The sequence below is a fragment of the Trichosurus vulpecula genome, chromosome 6 (assembly GCF_011100635.1).
Source record: "Trichosurus vulpecula isolate mTriVul1 chromosome 6, mTriVul1.pri, whole genome shotgun sequence".
In the NCBI taxonomy this organism is placed as follows: domain Eukaryota; kingdom Metazoa; phylum Chordata; class Mammalia; order Diprotodontia; family Phalangeridae; genus Trichosurus; species Trichosurus vulpecula.
Genome location: NC_050578.1, coordinates 32,052,085 through 32,078,027, shown reverse-complemented (window position 1 = coordinate 32,078,027; position 25,943 = coordinate 32,052,085). Strand labels below are relative to the sequence as shown.

Below are 25,943 nucleotides of genomic sequence, written 5' to 3'. Positions count from 1 at the left end.
AAGCTGGGAAATTTAAGAGGCAGAGGCAAGACAGAGCATGACACATGCCCTCAATTAACATTTAATTTATTTGTAAGTAGTTGCATATGTTTGATTTTTGATAAATTTGTATAGGAAAACAAACCTGTGGGTGTCAGCGTCTTGCAGTTGGTGGTGACTGACAAGGATTCTTCCCATAATGGCCCACCTTTTTTCTTTTCTATCGTGAGTGGAAATGAAGAGAAAGCATTTGATGTTAACCAAGAAGGAGTCCTTATAACTTCAACGGCCATAAAGAGAAAAGTAAAGGATCATTACTTCCTTCATGTCAAGGTACTGCCTTTAACTGATTTCACGGTTGGTTTATGATCACTGATGTGTTGTTCCTTTAAGAGCTTGTCTATACCCCTTCCTGTTATCCCCACTTAACTGCCCTGTCACTCCCTACCCCCTTAGTTAGTTGATGGTCTCCTTGCACTTGAGCATGAACCATGAACATTTTCTTACCTTTACCAAGATGGTGACTGGAGTTCTTAGGTCACTTCTCTTCATATTTTCTCCTATCTGCTTATTTTCACATGATACCTTCTCTTACAAAGAATTACCTTTTTCAAGTAATGTTTTTCTAACCTCGTTTTCACAGTAAACAAATTGCTACAGTCCCATTTCCATCTGAAGAGAGCTGCCTTTAAGAATGCTTTAGAATAAGTGCTATAAAAGGATGTTGATTTTCTTAGGATGAAATGAAGTATAAGAAAGCTCGCTTATGACGTTGCTTTAGAATAAGAAAAACTAATATTTATGTAGCACTTTAAGGTGGACACATTTTACAACATTTTGCAACGTTTTGCATATATTATCTCCTTTGGTTCTCACAAGAATTCTATAAGGTAGGTGAGATTCTTAAACCAATTTTACAGATGAAGAAACTGAGGCTGAGAGATTGTGACTTGTTCAGAGTCACACAGCTGTTTAATGTCTGAGGCATTCTTTGAAACTAGGTCTTTCTGACTCCCAAGTCCAATACTCTGTCCACTGTACTATCTAGCCACTTAGAATCCATTGTAATGTGGAATCTGTGAACTTATTTTTTTCAACATTTTGATACTTATATTTCAATATAATTGGTTTCCTTTCTAATCTTATTTTACTTTATGCATTTAAAACCATTATTTTGAGAAGGGGTACTAAGATAGTCCAACTGATAGGAGCTTGATTATGGGAAGTTTCCATTAAAAGATTTGGGAACAATCAAAACAGTGACTTTTCCTTTTTCTTATAGGTGGCAGACAATGGAAAACCTCAGTTGTCTTCTTTGGCATATATCGACATTAGGGTTATTGAGGAAAGCATCTATCCCCCTGCCATTTTGCCGCTGGAGATTTTCATTACCACCTTTGGGGAAGAATATTCAGGTGGTGTCATTGGGAAGATCCATGCAACAGACCAAGATGTCTACGACACCTTAACATACAGTCTTGATCCCAAAATGGACAACCTTTTCTCCGTCTCCAGCACAGGTGGTAAACTGATAGCCCACAAAAAGCTAGACATGGGACAATACCTCCTTAACGTCTCGGTGACTGACGGAAAATTCACTACCATGGCCGACATCATGGTGCACATCAGGCAGATCACACAAGAAATGCTCAACCATACCATCGCCATTCGCTTTGCCAACCTCACCCCTGAAGAGTTTGTTGGAGACTATTGGCGTAACTTCCAGAGGGCTTTGCGGAATATCCTGGGTGTGCGGAGAAATGACATACAGGTGGTGAGTTTGCAGCCCTCGGAGCCTCAGTCAAACCTGGATGTTTTACTGCTTGTTGAGAAATCTGGTAGTGCCCACGTCTCAATGAAAGTTCTCCTGCACAAGATTAACTCATCTGTGGCTGACATTGAAGAAATCATTGGAGTGAGGATCTTGGAAGTGTTCCACAAGCAGTGTGCAGGTCTGGACTGTCCATCAAAATTCTGTGATGAAAAGGTGATTCTGGATGATAATGTCATGTCAACCCACAGCACTGCCAGGCTGAGCTTTGTCAGTCCCCGTCACCACCGAGCAGCTGTGTGTCTTTGTAGAGGTAAGAGAGTGTCTCACAAAGTCAATATCACTGTTGCATGTGTGTATATCCATTTGTAAGGTGGGAGAAGAGGACATCAGATTTACTACTTCTGTGGAAATTATTGTAACTAAAAGAATCCTTTCTTCCAATTCTTCCCTGTCCCCAGAAGGAAAATGCCCATTGGTTGATCATGGATGTGAAAGCAATCCATGTCCTGAAGGTACTGAATGTATCGCTGATCCAGAAGAGGAAAAGTATACGTGTGTGTGCCCAGGTGGCAAATTTGGCCAGTGTCCAGGTGAGATTTCACTTACTGTATTTCAAAGCCCAAACTACCCTTTGATTTTTTTTTCTTTTGGTTTTCATCTTTGTTTCTTTGTGATTCACAGTTGGTTCGTCAGTAACGTTTACTGGGAACAGTTTTGTCAAATACCGACTGATGGAAAATGAAAACAAATTGGAAATGAAGCTCACCATGAGGCTCCGGACTTATTCCACTCATGCAGTTGTTATGTATGCTCGGGGAACAGACTACAGTATTTTAGAGGTACACACATCACTTTTCCCTATTTCTGGAAGGCTCTATGTCTTTATGTACCACTTGAGAGTCTAAACTTGTCTGGCAGTTTTCTTCGCGCAACAGCAGTAATTGTGATAGTAATAGTTTGCCTTTACCCCTGATCTATGGTTTGCAAATTACTTTCTTCTTGCCAGCCTTCTAAGATAGGTAGTGCGAGAATTACTATTTGCATTTAATAGAGGAAGAAGCTAAGCCTTAGAGAACTTAGTTGACCTGCCCGCAGTCACAGTGGTTAGTAACTGTCAGAACTAGAACTCAGAGGCTTTCTGACTCCATCACCAAAACTTTTTCAACCATTACACCAGATACTTCTCTTGAATAAAATTCGTAATTATCATCATTTCAGAAGTGTGAAATCCCACATTTAAGTATTATGTTAGTGCAGACATGAATAGTAAAATGAGTCTTCATTTTTTTTGTAGTTGTAGATGTTGCAATATAATTTATTAAGAATTAATTTTGGCATTTTGATGCATAAACATATTGTTTCTAACTACATAAGTTACAGAGAAGGACATGGCAAACTTCTCCAGTATCTTTGCCAAGAAAGCCCATGTGTAGTGTGGTTCGTGGAGTCACAAAGAGTTGAACATGACTGAACAGCAACAACCACATAAGTATACATCCGCATTGCCTGAGAGTTAATATTCAGTCTTGAGCTGGGCACTGTAGCATGCATCTGTAGTTATCTCTGCTGCTTGGTGTCATGAAGAAGATGGATTGAGTTCAGGGCTTCTGAGCTGCAGTAGGGTTAAGGCTGATTAGGGGTCCTTGATGAGTCTGGCACCAGTATGATAACATCTCTTGGGGGTAAATGGCCACCAGACTGCCTAAGGAGGGAGAACCAACCCAGGTTGGAAAAATAGAAAATGTTTAAAGTATTGGGTTTGGGGCTGTGAGTAATCACTACACTTCCAGCCTAGGGGAGATTAGGATACCAAATCTCAGAGGCTAAAAAAATTAACGGGTAACTAAGTGGCGCAGTGGATAGAGTGTCAGCCCTGGAGTCAGGAGAGTCTGAGTGAGTTCAAGTCTGGCCTCAGACACTTATTAGCTGTGTGACCCTGGGGAAGTCACTGTTTGCCTCAGTTTCCTCAGCTGTAAAATGAGCTGAAGAAGTAAATGGCAAACCATTCCAGTATCTTTTTTCAAGAAAACCCCAAAATGGGATTATGAAGAGTCTGAAAAGCAACTGAACAAAAAGAATGAAATCTTGAGAAGAACTGAGAATGTGCCTTTCGTATCTGGACTTACAACTGTCAGGATTCAAGCCATTCATCACTTAAAGAATCTTCTCTCTTTAAAATGACAGTGACCAGTGCTTTAACATCAGACTAACATCGATGTTAGCTGAAATGTGTACTTTAACTGTAATGGTATACAGGTATTGATTACTCTTAAACACTGCCTGGATGAGTAGTTTATATCTGGTGTTTAGATTCCTAAAAGAACTATTTTGTTTCTTTGTACGGTTGAATCCATCTATTCGGCAAGCATTTATTAAATGCCTACTGTATGCTAGGCACAGACAAGTATATGTTCCCTCTGTAGTACTTAATTCAAAAATCTTTTTCCCCCCAGTCTCTCACCCTTATATAAATATAGGGGGAAAGGGAAGGGAGTAGTTGAAAATTCCAGAAGAGTAACATGAATGTTAATAGTAGTCTTTCACTGCAGATTCACAATGGGAGACTTCAGTACAAATTTGACTGTGGAAGCGGGCCTGGAATCGTCTCTGTTCAAAGCATTCAAATTAACGATGGGCAGTGGCATTCTGTGTCCCTTGAAGTGGACGGGAACTATGCCCGGCTTGTTCTAGACAGGGTACACACAGCATCAGGAAAAGCTCCAGGCACACTGAAGACGCTGAACCTGGATAATCACGTGTTTTTTGGAGGCCACATTCGTCAGCAAGACACAAGGCCCGGTAGAAGCCCTCAAGTCAGCAATGGTTTCAGAGGCTGTATGGACTCAATTTATTTGAATGGTCAAGAACTTCCTTTAACCAGCAAACCAAGAAGTTACGCCCACATCGAGGAATATGTCGATGTGTCACCTGGATGTTTGTTGATGGCCATAGAAGATTGCTCCAGTAGTCCCTGTCAGAATGGAGGCATTTGTAACCCCTCACCTAGCGGAGGTAGGTTTTATTGTCTTTTTTGTGGTGCTGTTAAAATTCTACATGTGGCACACAAACACACCATTTAGGACAAGTCCCTATATCAGTTTTTGATGTGCTTACTATATTTAGCCAAATCACGATAGAGTCAGATATTGCCCTTCAGTACAGCACAAGAATTCACTCAGTGCATACATATAATGATGGAACGTTTGCCACTCAGATTTTACGGACCTTAGAATTCTTCCTGGCAACTGGGCTTAGGAAACAGATGCTGGTCTGACTGCTGGGCATCTGTTGCTAAGTCTCAGTCACATGCTGAGGGAAGGCAGAAGGGATGCACTTCAACACCTGCCTTCCAGTGTGGAAGACACCAAAGGCATAATTGACCTTGAAATTCCCCTAAAGCTCCGTGCCCAGGAAAAGTTGGAACTGAGCCCACAGACTGAGACTAGACTTCAGCTTTTCCTTGGAACGCTGGTGTATAAGCCGATAGAACCGTGAACAAGGACTGCTGGAGCCCCCACTACAACATGTGAACATTTGAATTTGCAACAGTTGCTGAATCCCTTTTGTCGCTGCTATGGTGCCCATTGGCTGGTTACTAGAAGTAGGGAATGGGAGGAATGGGTCATTTGACTTCCTGGGCAATATTTAGCTGGCCCATAGCCAGAACCTCAAAATAGCCTTTAAAAGGACAGTGATAAAGTGCACCTTATGTTCCCTTCTGCCCTGCATGAAAAAATTGAGATTCCCCCTTGTAGTGGTAAGAAAGTCAGGTTAATGAATTCAGATTTCATGACATAGACTCACAGACTGCTACACAACTACATTCAGGGTAAAGTGTATTTTATCTATCTATGTACATATTTACATATGTATTTTTACACACACATGTACACATATGTATGTGTATATGTATAATTTTATATGTTGTATAGTTATATATAAATGAAATATATAAAGATATATTTTATATATGTTAATGAATAATATAAAAATTATAGTTAATAGAGAAAAGTTTTTTTTCTTGGTTGAAAAATGAGTTTTAACAATCAACATGGTTCCATCATTATTTCCTCAGATAGTTTTATGAAAAAAATTTTATGCAGTTCAGTAAATAGTTTAAGAGTTGGAGGTGGGGGCTCAGAAGTCATCTAATACTGGGTTCCCTACAACCTTCCTAAGAAGTTGTCTTAAAGAAATGTAGTGTTGATGAACTCATGACCTTTCGGTGGATATAGTGCTGGGCCTGGAGTCAGGAAGACCCCAGTTCAAACGTAGCCTCAGACATTTACTAGCCGTCTGACCCTGGGCAAGTAACTTAACTTCTGGTTGCCTCCGTTTTCTCAACTGTAAAATGAGGATAATGATGGCACCTACCTCACATGATCGTTGTAAGGATCAGATGAGATAATGTTTGTAAAGTGTTTAGCAGCGTCCTGAACGTAGTAGGTGCTATGTAAAAGCTAATTCTCCCCCTCTCTCCTCCTCATGGCAGGCCATTCCACTTTTGTATGCATTTTATTGTATACAAACATATGTAGAAAATCCACCACTCTGCAACTTCAGCCCCCTACAGTCCATCTTCCATATGACAGCTTTTGCCCTGCTCAAAAACAGATATCATATCGCTTTCCTTTATAACCAACCCCATTTTATTCCATTGATGCTCACATGAGATGATCTTCAGTCTCCTCGCCATAGTCTGGATGTGCTGCATTATGTCAATGTTCTTCCCACTGTGGGGCAACAAGCATTGAACACAACACTCCAGATCTGACCTACCCAGGGCGTAGCCCAACAATACTACCACCTTTCTTCCCTTCTTTTGGACCCCATGCCTTTATCAGTGCTGCCTGAGATTTCAGTAAGTCTTTTGCCTGGGTCACAAAGTTGATTTATATTGAACTTTTCAGTCCACTAAAATTAATAGATCTTTTTTTTAATATGTCCTGTTGATGGTTATGTTATGGTCCCAACATCCAGTGATTTATGCAGTATTTTTGCTGTTATTTTAACCCTAGATCTAATAATTTCTTTTTTTTATTAAACTCTAACTCATTAAATTTTGCTTATCTTCTGACTTGTGGAGATCCTTTGTCTTCCATCTCTGCTGTCTAATGTGTTTCCTCTCCCTGATAGCAGATTTCATTAGTGTGCCATTTATGCCTTTATCAGAGTCATTCATGAAAATGTCGAACAGCACAGAGCTAAAGCCATGGATAAGAGACCTACCTCCATGTTGACGTCGGTCTATTAATGACTACTCTTTGGGTCCCATCATTTAACCAGTTTTGAATCCACCAGTTTATTATTTCCCAACTCACATCTGTCCATCTTGTCCACAAGAATTACATAAGAGACTGTGAAATGCTTTTCTGCAATGCAGGTTTAGTGTATCAACAAGCATTCTAATGATCAAACAATCTAGTCACAGTAACCTTGGCGAAAAGGAAACAAAGTTAGTCCGGCCTGACTTGTTCTAGGTAATGAACGTGATTGTTGTTTCTTTTTCTAAATGTTCACAAACCATCCCTTTGAAGACATCCCTCTCTAATCTTGTGGTCCTTCTTCCATTCTTCATGATGATCCAAGGAACGTGGAAAGTAATTCAGTAGTTCTTTTAGTGCCCTAGGATATTCTTTATCTATTCCTACTGACTTGAATTTATTGAAGGCATCTACTTAATAATAATAGTGGTAGCAATTATAATGGTAATAGCTAGCAGCAATGTAGTTTAAGGTTTGCATTGTGCTTTACAACCATCTCATTTTATCCTCAAGATAACCCTGCGAAGTGGGTGCAATTATTATCCCATTTTACAGATGAAGAAACTGAGGCAGGTAGGCTAGCTGTCTTGCCCCAGAGTCACACAGCTAGTAAGTATCTGAGGTCAAATTTGAGTTTAGGTCTACCTGACTCCAGGTCCATCCAGCGTGTTGTTCTCTATGCCACATAGGTTCTCTGAGGTCCCTTCTTTCCAACTCTTGAACTTTGACAATTAGAAAAGATATGTTTTATGGCAGGAGCATTTTCCTGTAGACTGAATACGAGCCCTTGTTAGGATACTTTTTTCTGAATTGATGTTTGTGATGAAGGACCTTTATTAGGATGGTGCCGGTAGAAATGGAAAAGAAAGGTGGATTCAAGCGACTTTGAAGAGCCACAATCTAAAAGCTACACTAAGGCTTAGAATGTCTACTTTGAAATTTGTCTAGCATATGAGTATAAAGAGTGCCTGATACACTTTACCACAGGGACTTGGAGATGTGATATCATATTTTTAAAAAAGTGAATGTAATGGTTTTAGAACCACATGCTATTTCCTTTTTTTTGGTCGTTTTAGATTTGTCTCCAAATTCTAGGTAAAAAAAAAAAATTAGCACAGATAACTAAATATTTCTGACTTAAATCTTAAGTTTCTGTCTGCCCTAGTTATTCTAAATAAGTATGGAATGGTGTGTCATAGTTGGTAGAGTTGCTGAGTATGGAATTAGGAAGACCTGGATTCCAATTCTGCTTTTAACACTGTAGTTGTGCAACTCTTAGGTCTCAACTTCCCAGGTCAGATCTAGTAAGCCACCAGCGGGTTGTGTCTATAGCGGGAAGTCCCTCACTGATGTCCCCACAGTGGTGAAATAACAAGTCCTTTGTGTATTCACAAATTCTAGAATAGGTAGGTTTGATTCAAGTAATCAAAGGATCTCAGAGTTGGTAGGGACTCCAGAGACCACTTAGTCCAGTCTATAATGGATCAGGAATTCTCCTTCTAACAAGTGGTCATCCAACCTTCACATGAAGACCTCTACTAGGGAATTCCTTACCACCCAAGGTGGCCCATTGCACTTTTGTACAGCACTGATGGTTAAGAATTGATCGTAAATGAATGAGAAGGCATAAAGGCAAAGGAAGCCTTTATTAGGTAATAAAGTACAGATCTCAGCCTACCTTTATTATACTTGAAAGCAAAAGCTAGCAAATTTTGAATTATATTATAGCATAATTTTTGTTTTTTGTAGGTTATTATTGCAAATGCAGTGCCTTGTACATGGGTACACATTGTGACATCAGTGTGAACCCGTGTGCCTCCAATCCTTGCCTCTACGGTGGGACTTGTATTAGAGACAATGGTGACTTTGTCTGCCAGTGCAGAGGCCTGTACACTGGACAGAGGTATGTTGGCTGCTCTTTCCCTGGTAGTTTTAAACCTCTAGGGCTCACTACTGCTTTTTATCATCATCCATTGGACTCCACATTTGCTTCTTGATTTTTCTGTTTGTTTCTATTTTCATTTCATCATTGTGGATTGTTTTTGTTACTTTTTTGGTTTTTGACCCCGGAACAGAAATATTATTATTGATGAAGTTTTATGATTTCTCAGGTGTCAGCTGAGTCCATATTGTAAAGATGAGCCATGTAAAAATGGTGGGACCTGCTTTGACAGCTTGGATGGTGCTATTTGTCAATGCGAAGCTGGTTTTCATGGAGAAAGGTGAATCAAATTTGTCATGTTTTACATTTGTAGCTTTGTGTACTAACCTCCAGATTAACGAATAGAGTAAGAGCTAACTAATTTGGGTCATATAAATAAAGTGTGTGATAACTTAGTAATCTATTAAAATTTACTTTTGTACTAAGAAAAAAAATAATTCTAAGCAAATTACTAGTTTGGATAAGATTTAAAGTAAGTGAATCAGCAAACTTGTCAAGGACAAACCATTTTCAGTATGTATAATTGATGTGCAATTGGCAGTCAATACAATATTTTTTCAATCAGTAAGTCATTCAGGCAGATCTAAGAACCTCGCTCATCTTTGTTGATTTTCCATAATGAAACTCTAGGAATTAGGGACTAGACATATGATGATATTGATATAAGGAGCTCCCAGTAAAGACTTTCACTACAACTTATCTTAGAAAGTTACATAACATGGAATGTGAAGACATGATCACCATAGGGGCTCGTCTTTGTCTACAAAGGGAAGAGTGATCTAAAGTGAGTCTGCCCTGCCCCACAGATGCCCCTATATATAATTGTATCAATTCAGTAATTCAATAAACATTTATTAACACTGGCTTTATGCTAGACCTTATGAATACAAAGACCAAAATAAAAATGGCACCTACTCTCATGGAACTTACATTCTATTGGAGGGATATAAAATAAACACATATCAGTAGATATATAGTCATTTTAAGAGAGAAAAATGCTACAGACTGGAAGGACCAAGAAGGGTCCCATGTTGGAGGTGGGGGGCAAAGGTTACCTAAAAGCCCTGAGAAGTGACTTGGCAAGCGTCTCACATATCCTGTGTGTGTCCGAGGGTGGACCTCTTGGTGCTCATGCCAGCTCTTTGTTTGCTCCACCATGTTGGCTCTAATAAGACTGTTTCTCCAAAAATATTCCATAATTTCAAATTTTCAGTGATGGAGCCACCCTCGACTGGTTCCGATGTTACGTCCAGAGTCACATATGCACCACAGTAACAGTCATGCTGCAGAATCCCTCGGTTGGGACATGGTACCTGATTCTATAGCTTCCTAATCCTTATAATACATATAATTGGCATAAGTTCTTTATGCAGTCATTTAGCAAACTGTCAAACACCTTTTAGTTTTATAGAGCATTGACCTTAGAATGAGGAAGGAGATCTGAGTATCTGACATTTAACTACATGTGTGACCACTCAGGGAAAGTTATGGGACTTCTCTCTCTGCCAGGGTTTCCTCCTCTGTAAAGTGAGGCTGGTAATACTCATATCACCTGATAGGGTGGTTGTAAGGAAGATACCATATAAACTTAGAAACACCATATGATCATGAGTTGTGATAATTATTAAAATTACATCCCTGCGCTAGGCACTGTAGGAGACAGAAAAGAGTAGCAGTTCTTCTAGGGCATTTGCGAGCTCATCTAGTGGAGAAGACAAGATACACTCACAAGAAAAATTATGTAACATTAGAAGAGACGTTTCATGGCAGGAGATAAATAAATCCCACATAGATGCATGGGTGTTGAGAGATAAAGGATCAGAAACTTAAAGAATAGGGAGAAGACCCTCAGGGAAGGCTTCATGGTGGAGGTGGAAGCTTAAGTGGGTCTGAAAAATAGCTAACATTTGTTTAGAAATAAAGAAGAAGGCATGAGAACCGTTATAGAACTGGGAGGAAGCATGTTATTATATACACCAAAGAGTCAATCAAATAGTCTGGCAGGAGAGAAGCGTCCTTGTAAGGCTGGACCAGATTGTGAAGGACCTTGAATGCCACAGTAAAGAAAGTTTGGGCTTTATTCTCCTGTAAGTAACTAGGAATTATTGAAAGTTTTGGAACCGGGCTTTGATATTCTTAGACTCAAAGCATTACATTATGTGGCTCCTTTCTTTGACCAGTTTCAAAAAAGATAAAAGTCACTTCTAAGAAAAAAAAATTGTTCTCCACAGTCTTTCTGCTTACCATATTTAGCAAAAAGTGAGAAGGGACTGAATTTTGGGTTGATTGAAGTGTTCAGTGTGTTTCTGAAGCTTTAGAGCAAGAAAACATAATTGAGAGTGACTTTTTAGTGTGGAGATGATTTTATCCTGTTAACCTTGTTTTTTTCAACATAACTTACTCTGTTGCCAAAGCACTTAGAGAGCCATTTTAATCCAAATATTGGAAATGTTCCAGGCATAAACATCAGGATGTGAAGTCCAAATCTCTGAACACTTAGTTGGTTGGCAAACCAAGAAAGTTCATTTTAGCTTTTGAGTTTCAGATGATTCACTGAGTCCCTTGAATCTGAGAAATGTGATCTGTATACAAACAGTTTTTAAATAGTCTATGCGATTTAGAGCTAGACAGGACCGTAAAGATCATCCAGTCTGACACTACCCCCTGTCACCCTACCCCTATTTTATAGGAAATTGAAACCCACTTACCCAAGTTCAGATGATTAATTCAGAACTTGAACCCAGGTTCTTGGACACCAAATTCAGTGTTCTATCACAAGGCTCTGTTGCGAACAATTTTCAACACTGATGATTTAAAAAAAAGAAAGGGTATTGTCTAAAACAAAATAAATTGAACTGGGAACTCTTCCTAATGTTGGAATTGTCTTACTCAGTCAAAAGAACCCATTCAGCCTTGTCTGTCAGGTCTTTCCATTAACTTCCTTTTCTGGATTAACTCTTGTTTCAACTGAAAGGGTAGGTCCATTTAACATTTTATATAGTTGGTCATATATCACAGAGAGAAGCAGAGTGTCATAGTGGATTGAGAGCCAGCTTCAAAGCTTAGAAAACATGGGTTCAAGATCCACCTCTGACATATAAAAGCTGTGTAAGTCACTTAACCTTTCTTTGCTCCAGAAAACTCTCTGACGATAAATTCAAGAAGAATTGTAGATTTGTCTTGGTAGATAGGGGGCTTCCTCATCAGTGTTCCCTATACTAATGAGATTACAGGTTCAAACAAACAAAAAAAAACTTTCTTAACTAAACATATAGCTCAGAAATGGACTAAATCCCCCTCTTTGCTGTAACCAATAGATAAATTTGAGTTATCCAGTTTTTATGTTTAAACCCAATTAAGGACAAATTATAAACTTAGCCTTCTCTTCAGCATAACTTTCAAAAGACCCAAGAATAGGATTTTAGAAATGAATTCTCCAACAAAGGAAAAGTTTTCTGAAATTCCACCACCACTAAAAATCCTCAAACTTTTTTGTCATTGGTTTTATGTCCTTCGCTTTCTTTCTGACAGGTGTCAAAGCGATATCGATGAATGTGCCGTTAATCCTTGCCGCAATGGGGCTCCTTGTGAGAATACCCATGGCTCCTATCGCTGTAACTGTAGCCTTGACTATCAAGGAAAACACTGTGAAGACTCACTTCCCAATAAGTATGTATCTACCCCATGGAATATTGGATTAGCCGAAGGAATAGGAATCATTGTGTTCATCATAGGCATATTCCTACTAGTAGTGATATTTGTCGTCTGCCGCAAAATGATTCATAAAAAGAAGAAGCACCAAGCAGAACCTGAGGACAAACATTTGGGGCCCACGACAGCTTTCTTACAAAGGCCATATTTTGATTCAAAACTCAATAAGAGCATTTACTCAGATGTACCGCCTCAGGTGCCTGTCCGCCCCATTTCTTACACTCCAAGCATTCCAAGTGATTCCAGGAACAATCTTGACCGAAATTCCTTTGAAGGGTCTGCCATTCCAGAACATCCCGAGTTTAGTACCTTCAACCCAGATTCTATGCATGGACACCGAAAAGCCGTGGCCGTCTGCAGCGTCGCACCCAATTTGCCTCCCCCACCTCCTTCAAACTCTCCTTCTGACAGTGACTCGATTCAGAAACCCAACTGGGATTTCGACTATGATAGTAAGAACCCCGTTTTTTTCTTCCTAAATAAAATGTCACTGAGATAAACCTTGTTTTTAAGCACATCAAAGGGCAGATTGAGCCTCTTTATCTCCTGACTGTGCATTTGCACTGGTTTTCCTCCATACTTATTATTCCCTCTCCTCCTCCCAGCTTCCCTGGCTTCCTTTGAGAGGCGGCTCAAATACAACATTCTACAATAAGCCTTTCCTGCTCCCCTGCTTATTCTCCCCTCCCCATCCCAGTAGACCTTTTCTTCTGAGATTGCCTTCCATTTACATGGCACATGTCTCATAAACATATATACGTATATGTGTGTGTGTGTGTGTGTGTGTATATATATACATATATATATACATACATACACATACATACATACATACATATGCGTGTGTATATATACATACATGCATGTGTGTATATATACATACACACGTGTGTATATGTGTGTATGTGTATTAGTTGTTTGCATGTTGTCTCCCTTATTAGATTGTGAACTCCTTGAGAAGAGAGACTTTTTGCCTTTCTTTGTAGCATTTAGAGTGCCTGTCTCATAGTAGGCGCTTAATACATGCTTGTTGGCTCCATGACTGAATAAGCAGGAAATTGTGCAAAGAGTGTGAGTGCATGGACAAAAAGAAAAGCCTTCCTCCCCTCAAGGAACTTAAATTCTGATAGATAAGTATGATACAAGGTGGTGGGTGAAGTAAAGCAAAGGAGAGATCAAATGAAGCAAGTGATCAAGGGGTGTTTGAGAAGGGAGAGTTCACTAACAGCTAAGAGGGTCAATAAAGGCTTCAGCACTCAGGCAGCGCCTTAGAGGAAGAAAAGAACTCACAAAGACAAAGATGAGAAAGGTGGATGTCCCAAGTGTGGCCTGAGTCAAATGCACAGAGGTAGGAAATGAGAAGGTTAAGTTCAGGAAAAAGCTGGTAGTCCAATGCAGTTGGAGTATAAAGTGTGAGGGGCTGAGTAATATGAAATAACACAAGAAATAGAAGATGAAACCAAATTGTGGTTGGCCTTAGATAGCAGTCTAAGGATTTAATATTTTGCCTTAGCGGTTACAGGAAGACACTAAAGATGCTTTTTTTTTTTTTCTGGAAGAGAAGGAGATAGCATGTGAATTCAGCAAAACATTATAAGGTACCTACTCTATATAGAGAGTATTGCATTACATACACATTTAGAGACATATAAAGTTTAGATAAGAGACAGTTCCTATCCCCAGAAATCTCTGCATTCAGATGAGCATTTATTTTGGGTGTAGGATTATTTTTTTTGAAAGAATGAAGTTCAGTCCTGTATTTTCTAAATAATGCCCTAGTATGGTGACTGCCTTTTGAAATCTAAATAGATTATATTGGCTTAGTCAGATTCTTAAAAAGTATGTTGGGCTTAATGGGTGTCATTCAAGGTACTTGCTCCCTTGAGCAATTTTTTTTTAAGTTGCACTTTTATGTATTTTACAATAAATAGGCTCTTATAATATAATCCCATAAAACCATCATTGATTTCACTGGTTAGATTTCTTTCTCTACCCATGAAGATCACACCCCTTCCACACCTTAGTAGACAATGTGATTCATTACTATAGCCATAAAATTAATCACCTGGTCATGAGTCTCTCCAAATTTAGCTAGACTGTTCAAGGAATGAATTTGGAACAGTTAAGTAGGACCCATGAAAACTCATGTTTCTCTGGCAGAACCTTCAGGAGCTCAGGGATCCCTGAAAGCATTGGGTTCTATTGCAAGAAATAGCACTTAACCTCTCCTCTGTGGAAGAAACTCCCCACCTGGGGTTCCAAACACCCAGGAACTATGTTTAAAAAGAAGAATTCCCCTTCTTACTCCCTAAATCTCTGTCAGGAATATTGTCTGCTTGGAATTTATCTTGAACTTGTTCACCCTGTTTACCTGTACTTTTTCCTATAGCCAAAGTGGTCGAGCTTGAACCCTGTATTTCAAAGAAGCCTCTAGAGGAAAAAGTGTCGCATCCTTACAGTGCTCGAGAAAGCCTTTCAGAAGTTCAGTCTCTCAGCTCTTTCCAGTCGGAGTCATGTGATGATAATGGTATGTAGAAGAACATTTTCCCACTGTGCTTAGCTGCTGCTGTCCGTTCATTCCTTTTATATTATGCATATTTGAATTGGATGACCTTTCTTAAGGCCCTTGAGATCTTATCTAAACTGAGTAACCCCATTTTTACGTTAGCTACAAGCAAATATATAAATCATTCACATTCAGCAGCTAATTGGACTCTAATAATTTGCACATGCTTTCTAAGTAATTTTCTTAAGTTAATACTATTCCTCCCGTTCCCAGTAATCCAAAGCTCAGCATTGAGTATTAGTACGACAGAAAATCTTATCCAAGAGCTAAATGTCAGGTTTGTTGTTAGTTCAGTTCATTTCAGCAAGCATTTGTTTAAATGACTTTTATAAACGGAGCTTTGTGTTTGAAAAAAGCCACAAGGCTTTTCTAAACTTATTCAGAAAGGTTTATTGGATTTATCACCTTATCTTTAGGGGAAATTCCTCACCCAGAAACATAACAAATCATCAATGCCTTCCAATCGTGCATGAATCTTATCCATGCCCTTCTGTAAATCCTCATTTGTGAAGGAGCCACCCAAAAAGCTGAAGACTTTCAGTATTTCATGAATGTCAGTACAACATTCAGGCTCTCTAGGACCCAATTCACTGTCCGCCTTCAGGGTCTCCAGTATATATGTACTGATAGAGGTTATGGACTGCATTCAGTTACATATCATCATCTGGGCAATATACATTCTTTATCCACTTGATTCTTCCTGTATAGCTGACAAGATCAGGTTCTTTTGAGTGGCTGTGAACTTCATGAGGGAGTTCTTTATGCTATGAGGCTTGATACAGTCAGCATAGTATGCTCAAAAAGGGACATCTAATAGAACCTCCCTATCTATAGGAAATCCCTTTTCCATTTGGATTTATTTGTCACCAGATATCATACATAATAGTGGTGAACACCTTGAGTGAATATGGGTGTCCCTGGTTTGTGCATTGGTTAATATTGATACCCTAAGGATTGTTGAATAAAAGTATTTCTGGTTGCATTATTCTTGTATGTTCTTAACATACGTGGAAAATGTTTTGTTTGATGTTAGCAGCCAAGGCTGCATTTTGCTTGGCTGAGTCAGATGCTTTCTTGTAATCAACAAACAGTAAACACAGTAGGTACCCTTTTTAGAGTAGATAGAAAATTCTAACACAGTCAGCTTCCATGGACACTTTTTTCCAGTTACAAGATTTTATCTTGTTTCTTCCCCCCCACCCCAAACTTTTTCTATGGCCTCAGTTCCCACATGAATCCTGTTACTTACTGGGACTGGAGTTTAAGAAACTGCTTCTATGTTCCTTTGGCTTTGTGATGAAGGAAGTTCATGGGGACTCATTATGAATAGCCAACTATACTACATTGAAACACAAAAAAAAATAGGAAAAAATAGGAATGTATTCAAAAATAGAGTAAAATAAGAATTTTACCTATACAAAATTTTTAAAAGCTTCATTTTTAATTTTTGTGCCTTACAAAATATTGATTTTTGTTTTATTCTAAGGCTTCTTTGATAAGTTCATGAGGGCATCTAGTACATGAAAGAGCTCATGAACTGGTTTAAATCCTGGATCTTTCACTTGACTGCCTTTGTATTCTTGAACAAATCGCTAGACTTCTATGGACCTTAGTTTCCTCATCTGTAAAATTAAGAGGCTGTGCCTCTGAGGTCTCTGTAAGATACCTCCACCCATACATCACTTCTATGAATATGACTTTAAAAATTATATCTCCCTCCCTGACTTCTCCAGAGTGCTTCTCATCTCTTGTTTCCAGCAGCTGTTAAGCATCTCTATCTGTGTATCATGACAGCACCTCAAAATCAACATGTTTGAAAGTATCTACTTACTCCCACCACCAGAAGCCCTATCAATCTGCCTAATTGACTATTTTTTGAAACTACTATGAGCCTCCTATTCACTCAGGTTTACACCTCAAAAACACATTTGAGTCTTAACTCTCCCTCGCCTTCAATCCTATATATATAGTCAGTACCCAAATCAAGTTGATTCTATTTTATAACAGCCTGCTTTGTACTCTCACTGCAGCCAACTTTCTTCAGCATTTTCTGTCTCCTGGATAATTCTAATAGTCTTCTTACTTGACTTCCTAACTTCTTATCTCTCCTATTTGCCACTCTGCCCTCCATACTACCACCTCCCATCTCTCATGCCTGCAGGTGACATTTTCTATTTCTCTATTTCATAAAATTCTTCTCTTCCTTCAAAGCCCAGGTCAGATGCCACCTCTCCCCCCCCACCAACATATTGTATCCCTAAACTCTCAGACCTTTTTGAATTCTCCAAAGCACTTAATGTTAAAGTAATTTGCGGATGGATGGTTAACACTTCCATGAAAATCAGTTTACCTGATCATATTTGTTAAAAACTGAAAGGAAAAGATAGTCTCCAAAAGACTAGTTTGAATGATTGGGATGGGATGGGACCAGTCTTATGATTTCTTCTGTATGAGGAAGCCCCTTTTAGTTCTATTGAACTGTAAGTCCATTCTGGCCAAGGACCTTGTATTTATCTTGGTGTTCCCTCTATCTAAGAGAATGCTTTGCAGATGGTAGGTGATTTACAAATGTTTGTTGAACTGAATTAAAAATTTAGTTAACTCTTAAAACTTGATATGTTCAGCTCTTGACATATTTAAGTTAAGAAAAAGCTCAACCACAATCCTGACTTCTGACTTTTAAGAAATTGGACATTTGTATAGCTATTCAGATAAAACAGTAGCAGTTTTCAAATTTGTCGTTGTGGTGGTTGTACTTATTACTCAGAAAGAAATACTGAACTTTACCAGAAGGTAATCGATGAGGAAAGTCTCAGATGTATGGATGAGGCAGTTTGTAGAGAAAAAACTAAGCTAAGAAGTTTATGCTTTAATGAAAAGTAACAGTGACTGCGATGTTAGAATCATCCTTTGTAGATAGAATCATGTTTGTTCTTTGTGTTTTGTTTCATACTTCTACTAATGGTAGTTTTTCCTAACTTTTGCACCCCTTACAAGCTTCCTTGGTGACGGTAATACACCTTGTCAATGCTGTCGTTGACGTTGACATGGTGGATAAAGAAGGTATCTATCTGTACACGTTCACACATAGATGCTTCGCTTTTCATTGTTTACACTGGCTCCATAGGTACAGTTGCTTAATGATTGGCTTTATGTGAACAAAGTCGTCCTCAAAATGTGTCTTGTGTGAAATCCTTTCGCTTGCATTGGATGTATTATATGTATCAAGGGGAGTCAGTAAGTGTAGCATGTCTTCAGAAGACTTGATTTCAGAAAGATTAAAAAAGATACTGCCAACTTGCTCTCTTAGTGGCTATGAATAAATTAACAGGAGACTCAGGTTAGAACTTTGTCTCTACAATTGATTGATTCTGCCTTGTTCTCTGGATCTCAGTATTTCCATCTCTGAGGTTAATGAGCTTGGTCTGGACAAGTACATTGTTGATCCATAATGCTGCTAAAAAATGCAAAGACCTCTTAACTGTCTCCTCTTCTTGCATATGTGCATTTGTTGGTGTTCATAAGATGTGTAAGAAGCACTTCCATTTGTAGTGTTACTTCATGGTTTTCTTTGGTTATTCAAATGAAAAGGGCTTCTGTTTTTCTTTTTGGCTGGTACTAAGACATTTAGAAGCCTCTTTAATTCGAGAGTGCTCAAAACAAAAAGGAAACCAAAGCTCGCTTTCTGTGGTATGTGTTAGTTGGATGTTGTTGGATTCACAAGCCCCAAAACAGGAGTAAATCATCCTACTTTCTTCCCAATGGCAGCCGAGGCCTCCTCTGGCATATTTTTTTTAGGTCTAGGAGTCTTGGGCATTGGCATCAGACAATAAGTTCTAAGACTTGCATTAAAGGTACATGGATGGTTAATACTTCCATGAAAATCAGTTTACCTGATCATATTTGTTAAAAACTGAAAGGAAAAGATAGTCTCCAAAAGACTAGTTTGAGTGGGATGGGATGGAACCAGTCTTATGATTTCATCTGTATGAGGAAGCTTCTTTATGAATGCACATCTCTACCTGCTCTGTAGTTTAATTACCTGGGGCAGGGTAGGGAGGGAAAAGACTGGAAATTGAAAGATTTTAGAGGTTTGCTGGGATAAAGCTTGTAAGTGTAGTCAGGGTTTGAACACAGATGTTCCTAAGTCCAGGTCCAGCTCCCTGTCTACTACACCAGGGGTTCTCAAAATGTGGTCCAGGACAGGGAGTAGTGGGGGCAGAGTAACCATGAGGTCAAAACTATTTTCATAATAATATTATTAAGATGTTTTAATTTCTAATATGGTAAATATCAGTAGATATTACCCACATATAAATAAAAGCCCATTGGAGGATCATCAGTCAGTTTTAAGAATGTAAAGGGGTTGCGGAACCAAAAAATCTGAGAGCTGTTCTTTATACCATCCTGCCTGTTCAATGTTGACAGCCCCTGTACTGAGGCACAGCAAAATACTGCATGTATCTCATTACCTCTTGGTGGCAGTAGTTTGGCCATACTCTACAGAGCCTCTATTAAATTTAGGAACTAGACTTTTTAAATAGTGTGGCACAATAGATTAGTTCCATGCCGGATTTAGCTGTCAGAAAAAGGTTGCTGTTTCTAAAACCAGAGTTACTAATTATAATTCCTCACTCAATCCATAAACATTTATTGAGCACCTACTATGGGCTAGGCACCGTGCTAAATAAAAGGATGTTTAATTTCCTGAGGGAAAATACGTCCTAGAGGTCCTGGTGGTGTACCGGCTTAAGAAAAGCACCAGTCATTATTTTAGAGGGTCTCTTTAGGTAAGGAAACAGTGGACAGAGCCCAGATTGGGTCTAGTGGCTGTCTCTGAGCTTTTTGTTATATTCTGTTGATAATAGATGATACTGTACTTGGCTCTTTGAGGTTGTCAGCCCTGTGAAGTAGGTAGAGCAAATGTTAACACTGCCATTTTGCAAATAAAAGTTGCAGCTCAGCAACTCAACCAAAGTCATACAGTTTCAAAAATATCGTTCAGAGGCAGAATTTGAACCTAAGGCTAGGATTCTCACACTCCATCCACTACTGTGTTGCATTTCTCAGTAAATGCATATGCCAAACACGCTATATCAACACAGTTTAGAGAAGCAAAACTGAACTAGGATTTCATTTGGTGTATTACCTTAAAACTTGAGGATTTGTGTGTAACAGGATGATAGAATCAATTACTTAGACCCAGAAAGGCCAAAGCCCTGATTTCATACATGGGAAAACTGGTAAAGGGATGGTCCAAGGTCACAGAGTTTTAAGTTGCTTAGCTGAGATTTTAATCCAGGTCCTCTGACTCCAAAGCCTTTCCACTGAACCAATAAGCATTCATTAAGCTCCTGCTATATACCAGTCACCGTGCTAAGTCGTAGGGATACAAAGAAAGGCAAAAGACAGTCCCTACCCTCAAGGAACTCACAATTTAAATGCAATTATTTCATGGCATGTGCTGTGCTAATAAATAAATGTTTTTATGACCCTTCATAGGGTCACTGAAGTACTTTCATTTGAGATGAGTTTAGCTTTACAGAAGATAGCTATAATATATGTTTGTCACATATTATTTTAAATAATAGACTGAATATAGCTGACTAAAGAAGCAGAAATACTTATCTTGGCAAAACTTGGGAGCAGGGAGGTATATGCTAGTTGCTTTTAGGTATCTTATGGGCCGTCATATGAAAGAAGCATTCATCATCATAGACTCACAGATTTAGAGTTGGAAAGATGGGAAGAGTCCACCCTCCATCCCTCATTTTAGAGAAAAGGAGATTGAGGCCCATGCAGAGGTTAAATAATTTGCCCAAGAACGTGGAACCAGTGGCAGAATGGGGGTTCCAGAAGCCCAGGTCTGCTGACTTGAAATGCAACATTCTTTCTGTTTTCCCACACTCTTTCTGACTTAGTTCCCATAGATTAGGGGGAGCTAACTTCCAATAAAGAGATAGTTTTCAGCCTAAAATGAGAAAAACCTTCCTAATCATTGGAGCTTTCCAGAAGTAGGATTGGGCATCCTCAAACAGTAGTGAGTTCTGCACCTAGGGGTCTTCCCGTAGCATCTGTTAACAAGAATGTCATAGGAGGGGATCATTGTACATGACCACCGAGGTTGGCTCCAGTCCTTAGATTCTGTTTGCTAAGAGGCTCCAGATTTAACTTGCAGCCATGTCGTATTTCCTCTGTGTTATACTTATCAAAGGACGTATGTAATTACAGGTTGGAGGAAAGAAAATAGCTTATTCAGATTATTTTCTGAGAAATTGGTTAAAAACGTTAAAGCCAGTCAAATCACATTATATTCCGCCTTTAATGAGCAGGATTTGGAAAGAAATAACCGTTGGAGTTGGTCACAGGTGTCTTAAGAATTGTTCGTTTTTTGTTCAATAGTCTGGCCGTGCATCTGTGGTTTTTCATTGTCTTGGACTCTGGGGGGGATTATGCATGCCTTAAAAGAATGAGAGTTTAAAACCTTGCTAATTACTGTGTACCTGCAGGCACTTAGAGCTAATAATTCTTATCCATTTTGGTTTTAGCACCATAAGTATATGGTTTTAATTGCTTAGGGTTAGATTTTTATTGGCTCATTTTCTTCAATTCTGTTAACAAAACCTGTTCTTCCGAGTGCAGATTCCCGATCACAAGAAAAACAGGATAACTTATTTAAGGAGAATGTTACACTGCATTGCAATTGTTGGTTGTCCTTACTTTGCTCCCAAAATACTTCACTTTTGTTGTCATAACCCTTACTTTCAGTAGGATAACTAGAATCTTGTGATGAAGGGTATTTAAACCCCATTTCTCTGTTGGTGTCACCAGCAGCCACTGTATCTTTATTGCTCCTTAATTACATTTCCTGTTTGATTCCTAATTGTAAATATTTTCTTCTCTTTTTACTTTGCCGTCTAAAGAATCTTTCGCTGCACCTGACCTCACCAAATCAAAAGGTGACTTATGCATGCGGTTGTTCATTGGTATTCACTCTTTTAAAAGTTTGTTATGTAAAGGTTTAACCTTAATACTGATTTTATTTCACTTACTTTATTTTCTGCATTAAGTAGATTCAACATTCATTAAGCATACAGCATTCATGACCTTGATTTTTTTTTCATGTTTTTCTAAATAAAGATGAAAAGAAGACAGTTTTTGCTCTCAAAAGAGCTTCCAGTCTAACAGTGGGCCTACAGCATAAACACACACAAGTACAGTCTTAGGTAGGGTTGTAGCAGGGGCAAAGGAGAGATCCAGACAACATTTATTTGGGGATTTTGGTCCAACCTGTGATTACAATGGAACTCATCCCTCTACTCTCAGCACTTAAGAGAGTTGTCTGGAAGCCTTGGGATGTGATTTGTCCTGACGTGATTTGTGATAGAATTTGAAACCACATCTTCCTGACTGTGAAGATGGATGTCTTGATCCAGAAGATACTTGGAAAGTTTAAGAAGGAAGAGAATCCTGTTAGCTCTAAGGGAATAGAGGACTGGTTTTATGGAAAAGATCTTTAAAGCAGTAAAATCTATTAAGAAATGAGGGGGGAATGATTTTTTTTCACCCAAGGGGTAGAGATAAAGCTGGCTTGCTTGCATGTGCAAAAATAATATTCTCTATTCAATATATTACACATTTTAGATTTTTTTTCACTTTAACATCAGCATTTTAAAGACTGACTTGAAGGTTTTTAAATGTGTATTTAGGCTGTTCAGTTAATGAGTAAATTTCACTTAGAATTCATGCTTGATATTGGACTGAATATTCCTCAAGATTAAATAAGTCCAAAACTAAACTAATATGTGTTTCACAAAAAAGAGGTTTCTTGACATGAAAATACAGTTTGTAGTAAGCATGTTGGGTTGGTTTTTGTTTGCTTCTGAATACTTTATACACAATTCAATTTTCAGTGCATTGCTTATGTTAAAATTGTTTGCTTGGCTGTCGTATATATCCATAAAAATCTAACTTTCAGAAAATATAGCTGGGGCCTAGTAAGCTTTTGCACCATGAAACAGTTGTATATGGGTAAGGACAAGTTGTCCCCAAGGAATTCAGTTCAGTTGAACAAATTAACCTAAAAATAAAGCATGTTTCTTAATACTATATTGTCTCTAGTTTTCTTCAGAGTGTTTATAAGAAAGAAATGCTAAAACATTTAATTCCACTTTGTACCATTTTTCCTCTTCCTAGGTTATCACTGGGATACTTCTGATTGGATGCCAAGTGTTCCGCTGCCAGATATACAGGAATTTCCCAACTATGAGGTCATTGATGAGCAAACCCCCCTCTACACAGACCCAAGTGCAATCGATACAGACTATTACCCAGGAGGTTATGACATTGAAAGTGACTTCCCACCACCTCCGGAAGATTTCCCTGCCCCCGATGAACTCCCGCCATTGCCACCAGAATTCAGTGATCAGTTTGAATCAATACAACCCCCCAAAGACATGCCTGCTACAGTACGTAGCTTGGGCTCTTCCACAAAAAGTCGGCAGAGGTTCAATTTCAACCAGTTTCTCCCCAATTTTTATCCTGTAGATATGTCTGAACCTCAAAAGACAACAATTGGAGAGAACAGTAGTGGTAGAGAACCCTTCACCCCTTACCCTTCAGGGTATAACAGAGACTTTGAAGCACCCACTGTAGACAACATGTCCATGTCTGTGTACGCTTCAACGGCTTCATGCTCCGATGTGTCAGCATGCTGCGAAATGGAGTCGGAGGTCATGATGAGTGACTATGAGAGTGGGGAGGATGGCCACTTTGAAGATGTGACCATTCCTCCACTGGATACACAACAGCATACAGAAGTCTGACACTCAAATTCTAGGGGAAAAAAAGTGCCTGGACTTTCAAGAACTTATATTCTAGACTGATATCCTAAAGATCTTCATTTTCTTTGCAGCGGCGCTTGAATGCTTTGTTTTCTGCAACCTAAAACTGGCATGGCTGCCCTGGATCAAGCAGCTCATTTCCACATGTTATCTGGGTTCCATTTCCTGACCTACTGTGTGTGATTGAATGAACTTAAGATTTCCATTGGCTGTGCCATTAATAAATGTGGGTTTTTTTTTTAATTTACTTTGTCTATATTAAAGTGATAAAAGCAAAAATCAGTCAGACCTCATCACCATTTTAGCATGATTCATCTAGATTTCATTACATTAACTTCTGTTTTTCTTTTTGTAAATGTATGTACATATTTGTTTTTAATAATTTTTAATTAGATTTTGTAGATATTTTGTCAGTTCATTTTCCATTGAATCTTACTGGTGTTATTCTTTCATTACCCAGAACCCTGATTTTGATTATGTCTTTCACGACGTGTCCATTTCCATTGTGATACAACTCTTCATGCAAACATTTCACCATATTCTTGCAATACTAGCTGTATATAGGATGAAGGGAGACCTGGTACTTTCTAGGTCAGACACGGTACATGGAGATGTCTTAAATGGGTTGCTGTATTTTAGAATTAAACACATTTTTCCCTTATTGGAAAGTGTAATGGGGACCCTCTGCATACCTGTTTAGAACCAAAACCACCAGGACACAGTTTTTATAGTGTCTGTATATTTGTGATGCAAATGGTCTTGTAAAGGTTTTTACTGAAAACTACCATTAGCCAGTCTTTCTTACTGACAATAAATTATTAATAAAATACTTTAGCTTTGTTGCTTATTTTCTCTGTATTTTACTCCTTTTCAGGTTTTAGTAGTTGGATTTCTTTTCACAGGGACAATAGTTTTGTTTGCCTTTCTCAATTTGCCAAATCCATTGCGAGTCTATTACAAGGATGGCCAGTAGATGGCAATATGTGGCTACATGATGCATGATACTATCTCCAGTACTAGGAGAATGATGTAGGCTATCCAGTAATGTCTGGCTGTTGTTGTTTGTCCTCTGTTCTAAAGAGAACCATGACATTGGGAAGATGATGTCATGACTTGTAAGTGAATTAGATTTCATTGAGGCCAGGCTGTGCCGAGTCACCAGCCTTACACTCTCCTCTGGAGCCATCTGGGTCCAGTGGCAAGATACAGCTCAAGACAACTAGAGAGGGCCCAGGATGTGGTGGGAGACCTTGGTGTTTTTAAGCTAAGGTCTTTCCCAGGTCTGAGGTAATATCCATTCAGTGATTAAGGCTAGATAAGAAAAAATGAGGCAAAATATGACCTCTTTTACCTCATCAGGGAAAAAACAAAATTAGGGAAAGAACCTCAGGGGTTCTGGCCAAAACAGAAACAACTGGTATTTACCCTCACTCTGAGCCGTCAGAGCCCAAACAATGACCGAATGAGGCTGTGACCTGTTGTTGGGCGATTGATGAGCGCCAGAGTGATTTCAGTTTAAGACATGATCCCTAAAAAAAGAAATCTAGCTCATAAACCTCAAGATACCTTGTGAGGTTTCAGCGATCAAAACTTACATTCCTTTGGGCAGAGTACCCGCAGGTAAGGGTATGATTCCGTGTGTGGACAGAGGAAGAGGAGGGAAGCAAGAAAAGGAGGAATTGCATTACCCAACTGGAACTGGCCGGTTGGGTCCCTAGCAAGGCAGCTACTACTACTCTCAAGTTGTCCTTCATTCTTGAAGAGGACCGTGCATCAGGAAGATGATGCCGTGACTCGCGAGTGAATTGGATTTAAGCGAGGGAGGGCTGTGCAAAGTCACCAGCCTCACTCCCTGCTCTGGAGC

General features: G+C 39.0%; 1 protein-coding gene across 1 annotated transcript in view; it reads left to right on the top strand.

Moving 5' to 3' along the window:
* FAT1 (FAT atypical cadherin 1) overlaps positions 1 to 24,921 on the top strand; it is a 160,873-nt gene extending 135,952 nt beyond the window's left edge. The window contains 11 exon segments of the mRNA XM_036765408.1: positions 115 to 312; positions 1,262 to 2,063; positions 2,212 to 2,343; positions 2,435 to 2,592; positions 4,303 to 4,765; positions 8,767 to 8,920; positions 9,129 to 9,239; positions 12,491 to 13,122; positions 15,060 to 15,197; positions 22,160 to 22,195; positions 23,433 to 24,921. Of these exon segments, the coding sequence (XP_036621303.1) occupies positions 115 to 312; positions 1,262 to 2,063; positions 2,212 to 2,343; positions 2,435 to 2,592; positions 4,303 to 4,765; positions 8,767 to 8,920; positions 9,129 to 9,239; positions 12,491 to 13,122; positions 15,060 to 15,197; positions 22,160 to 22,195; positions 23,433 to 24,061 (3,453 nt within the window). The 3' untranslated portion in view covers positions 24,062 to 24,921.
* The last annotated feature ends 1,022 nt before the right edge of the window (positions 24,922 to 25,943 follow it).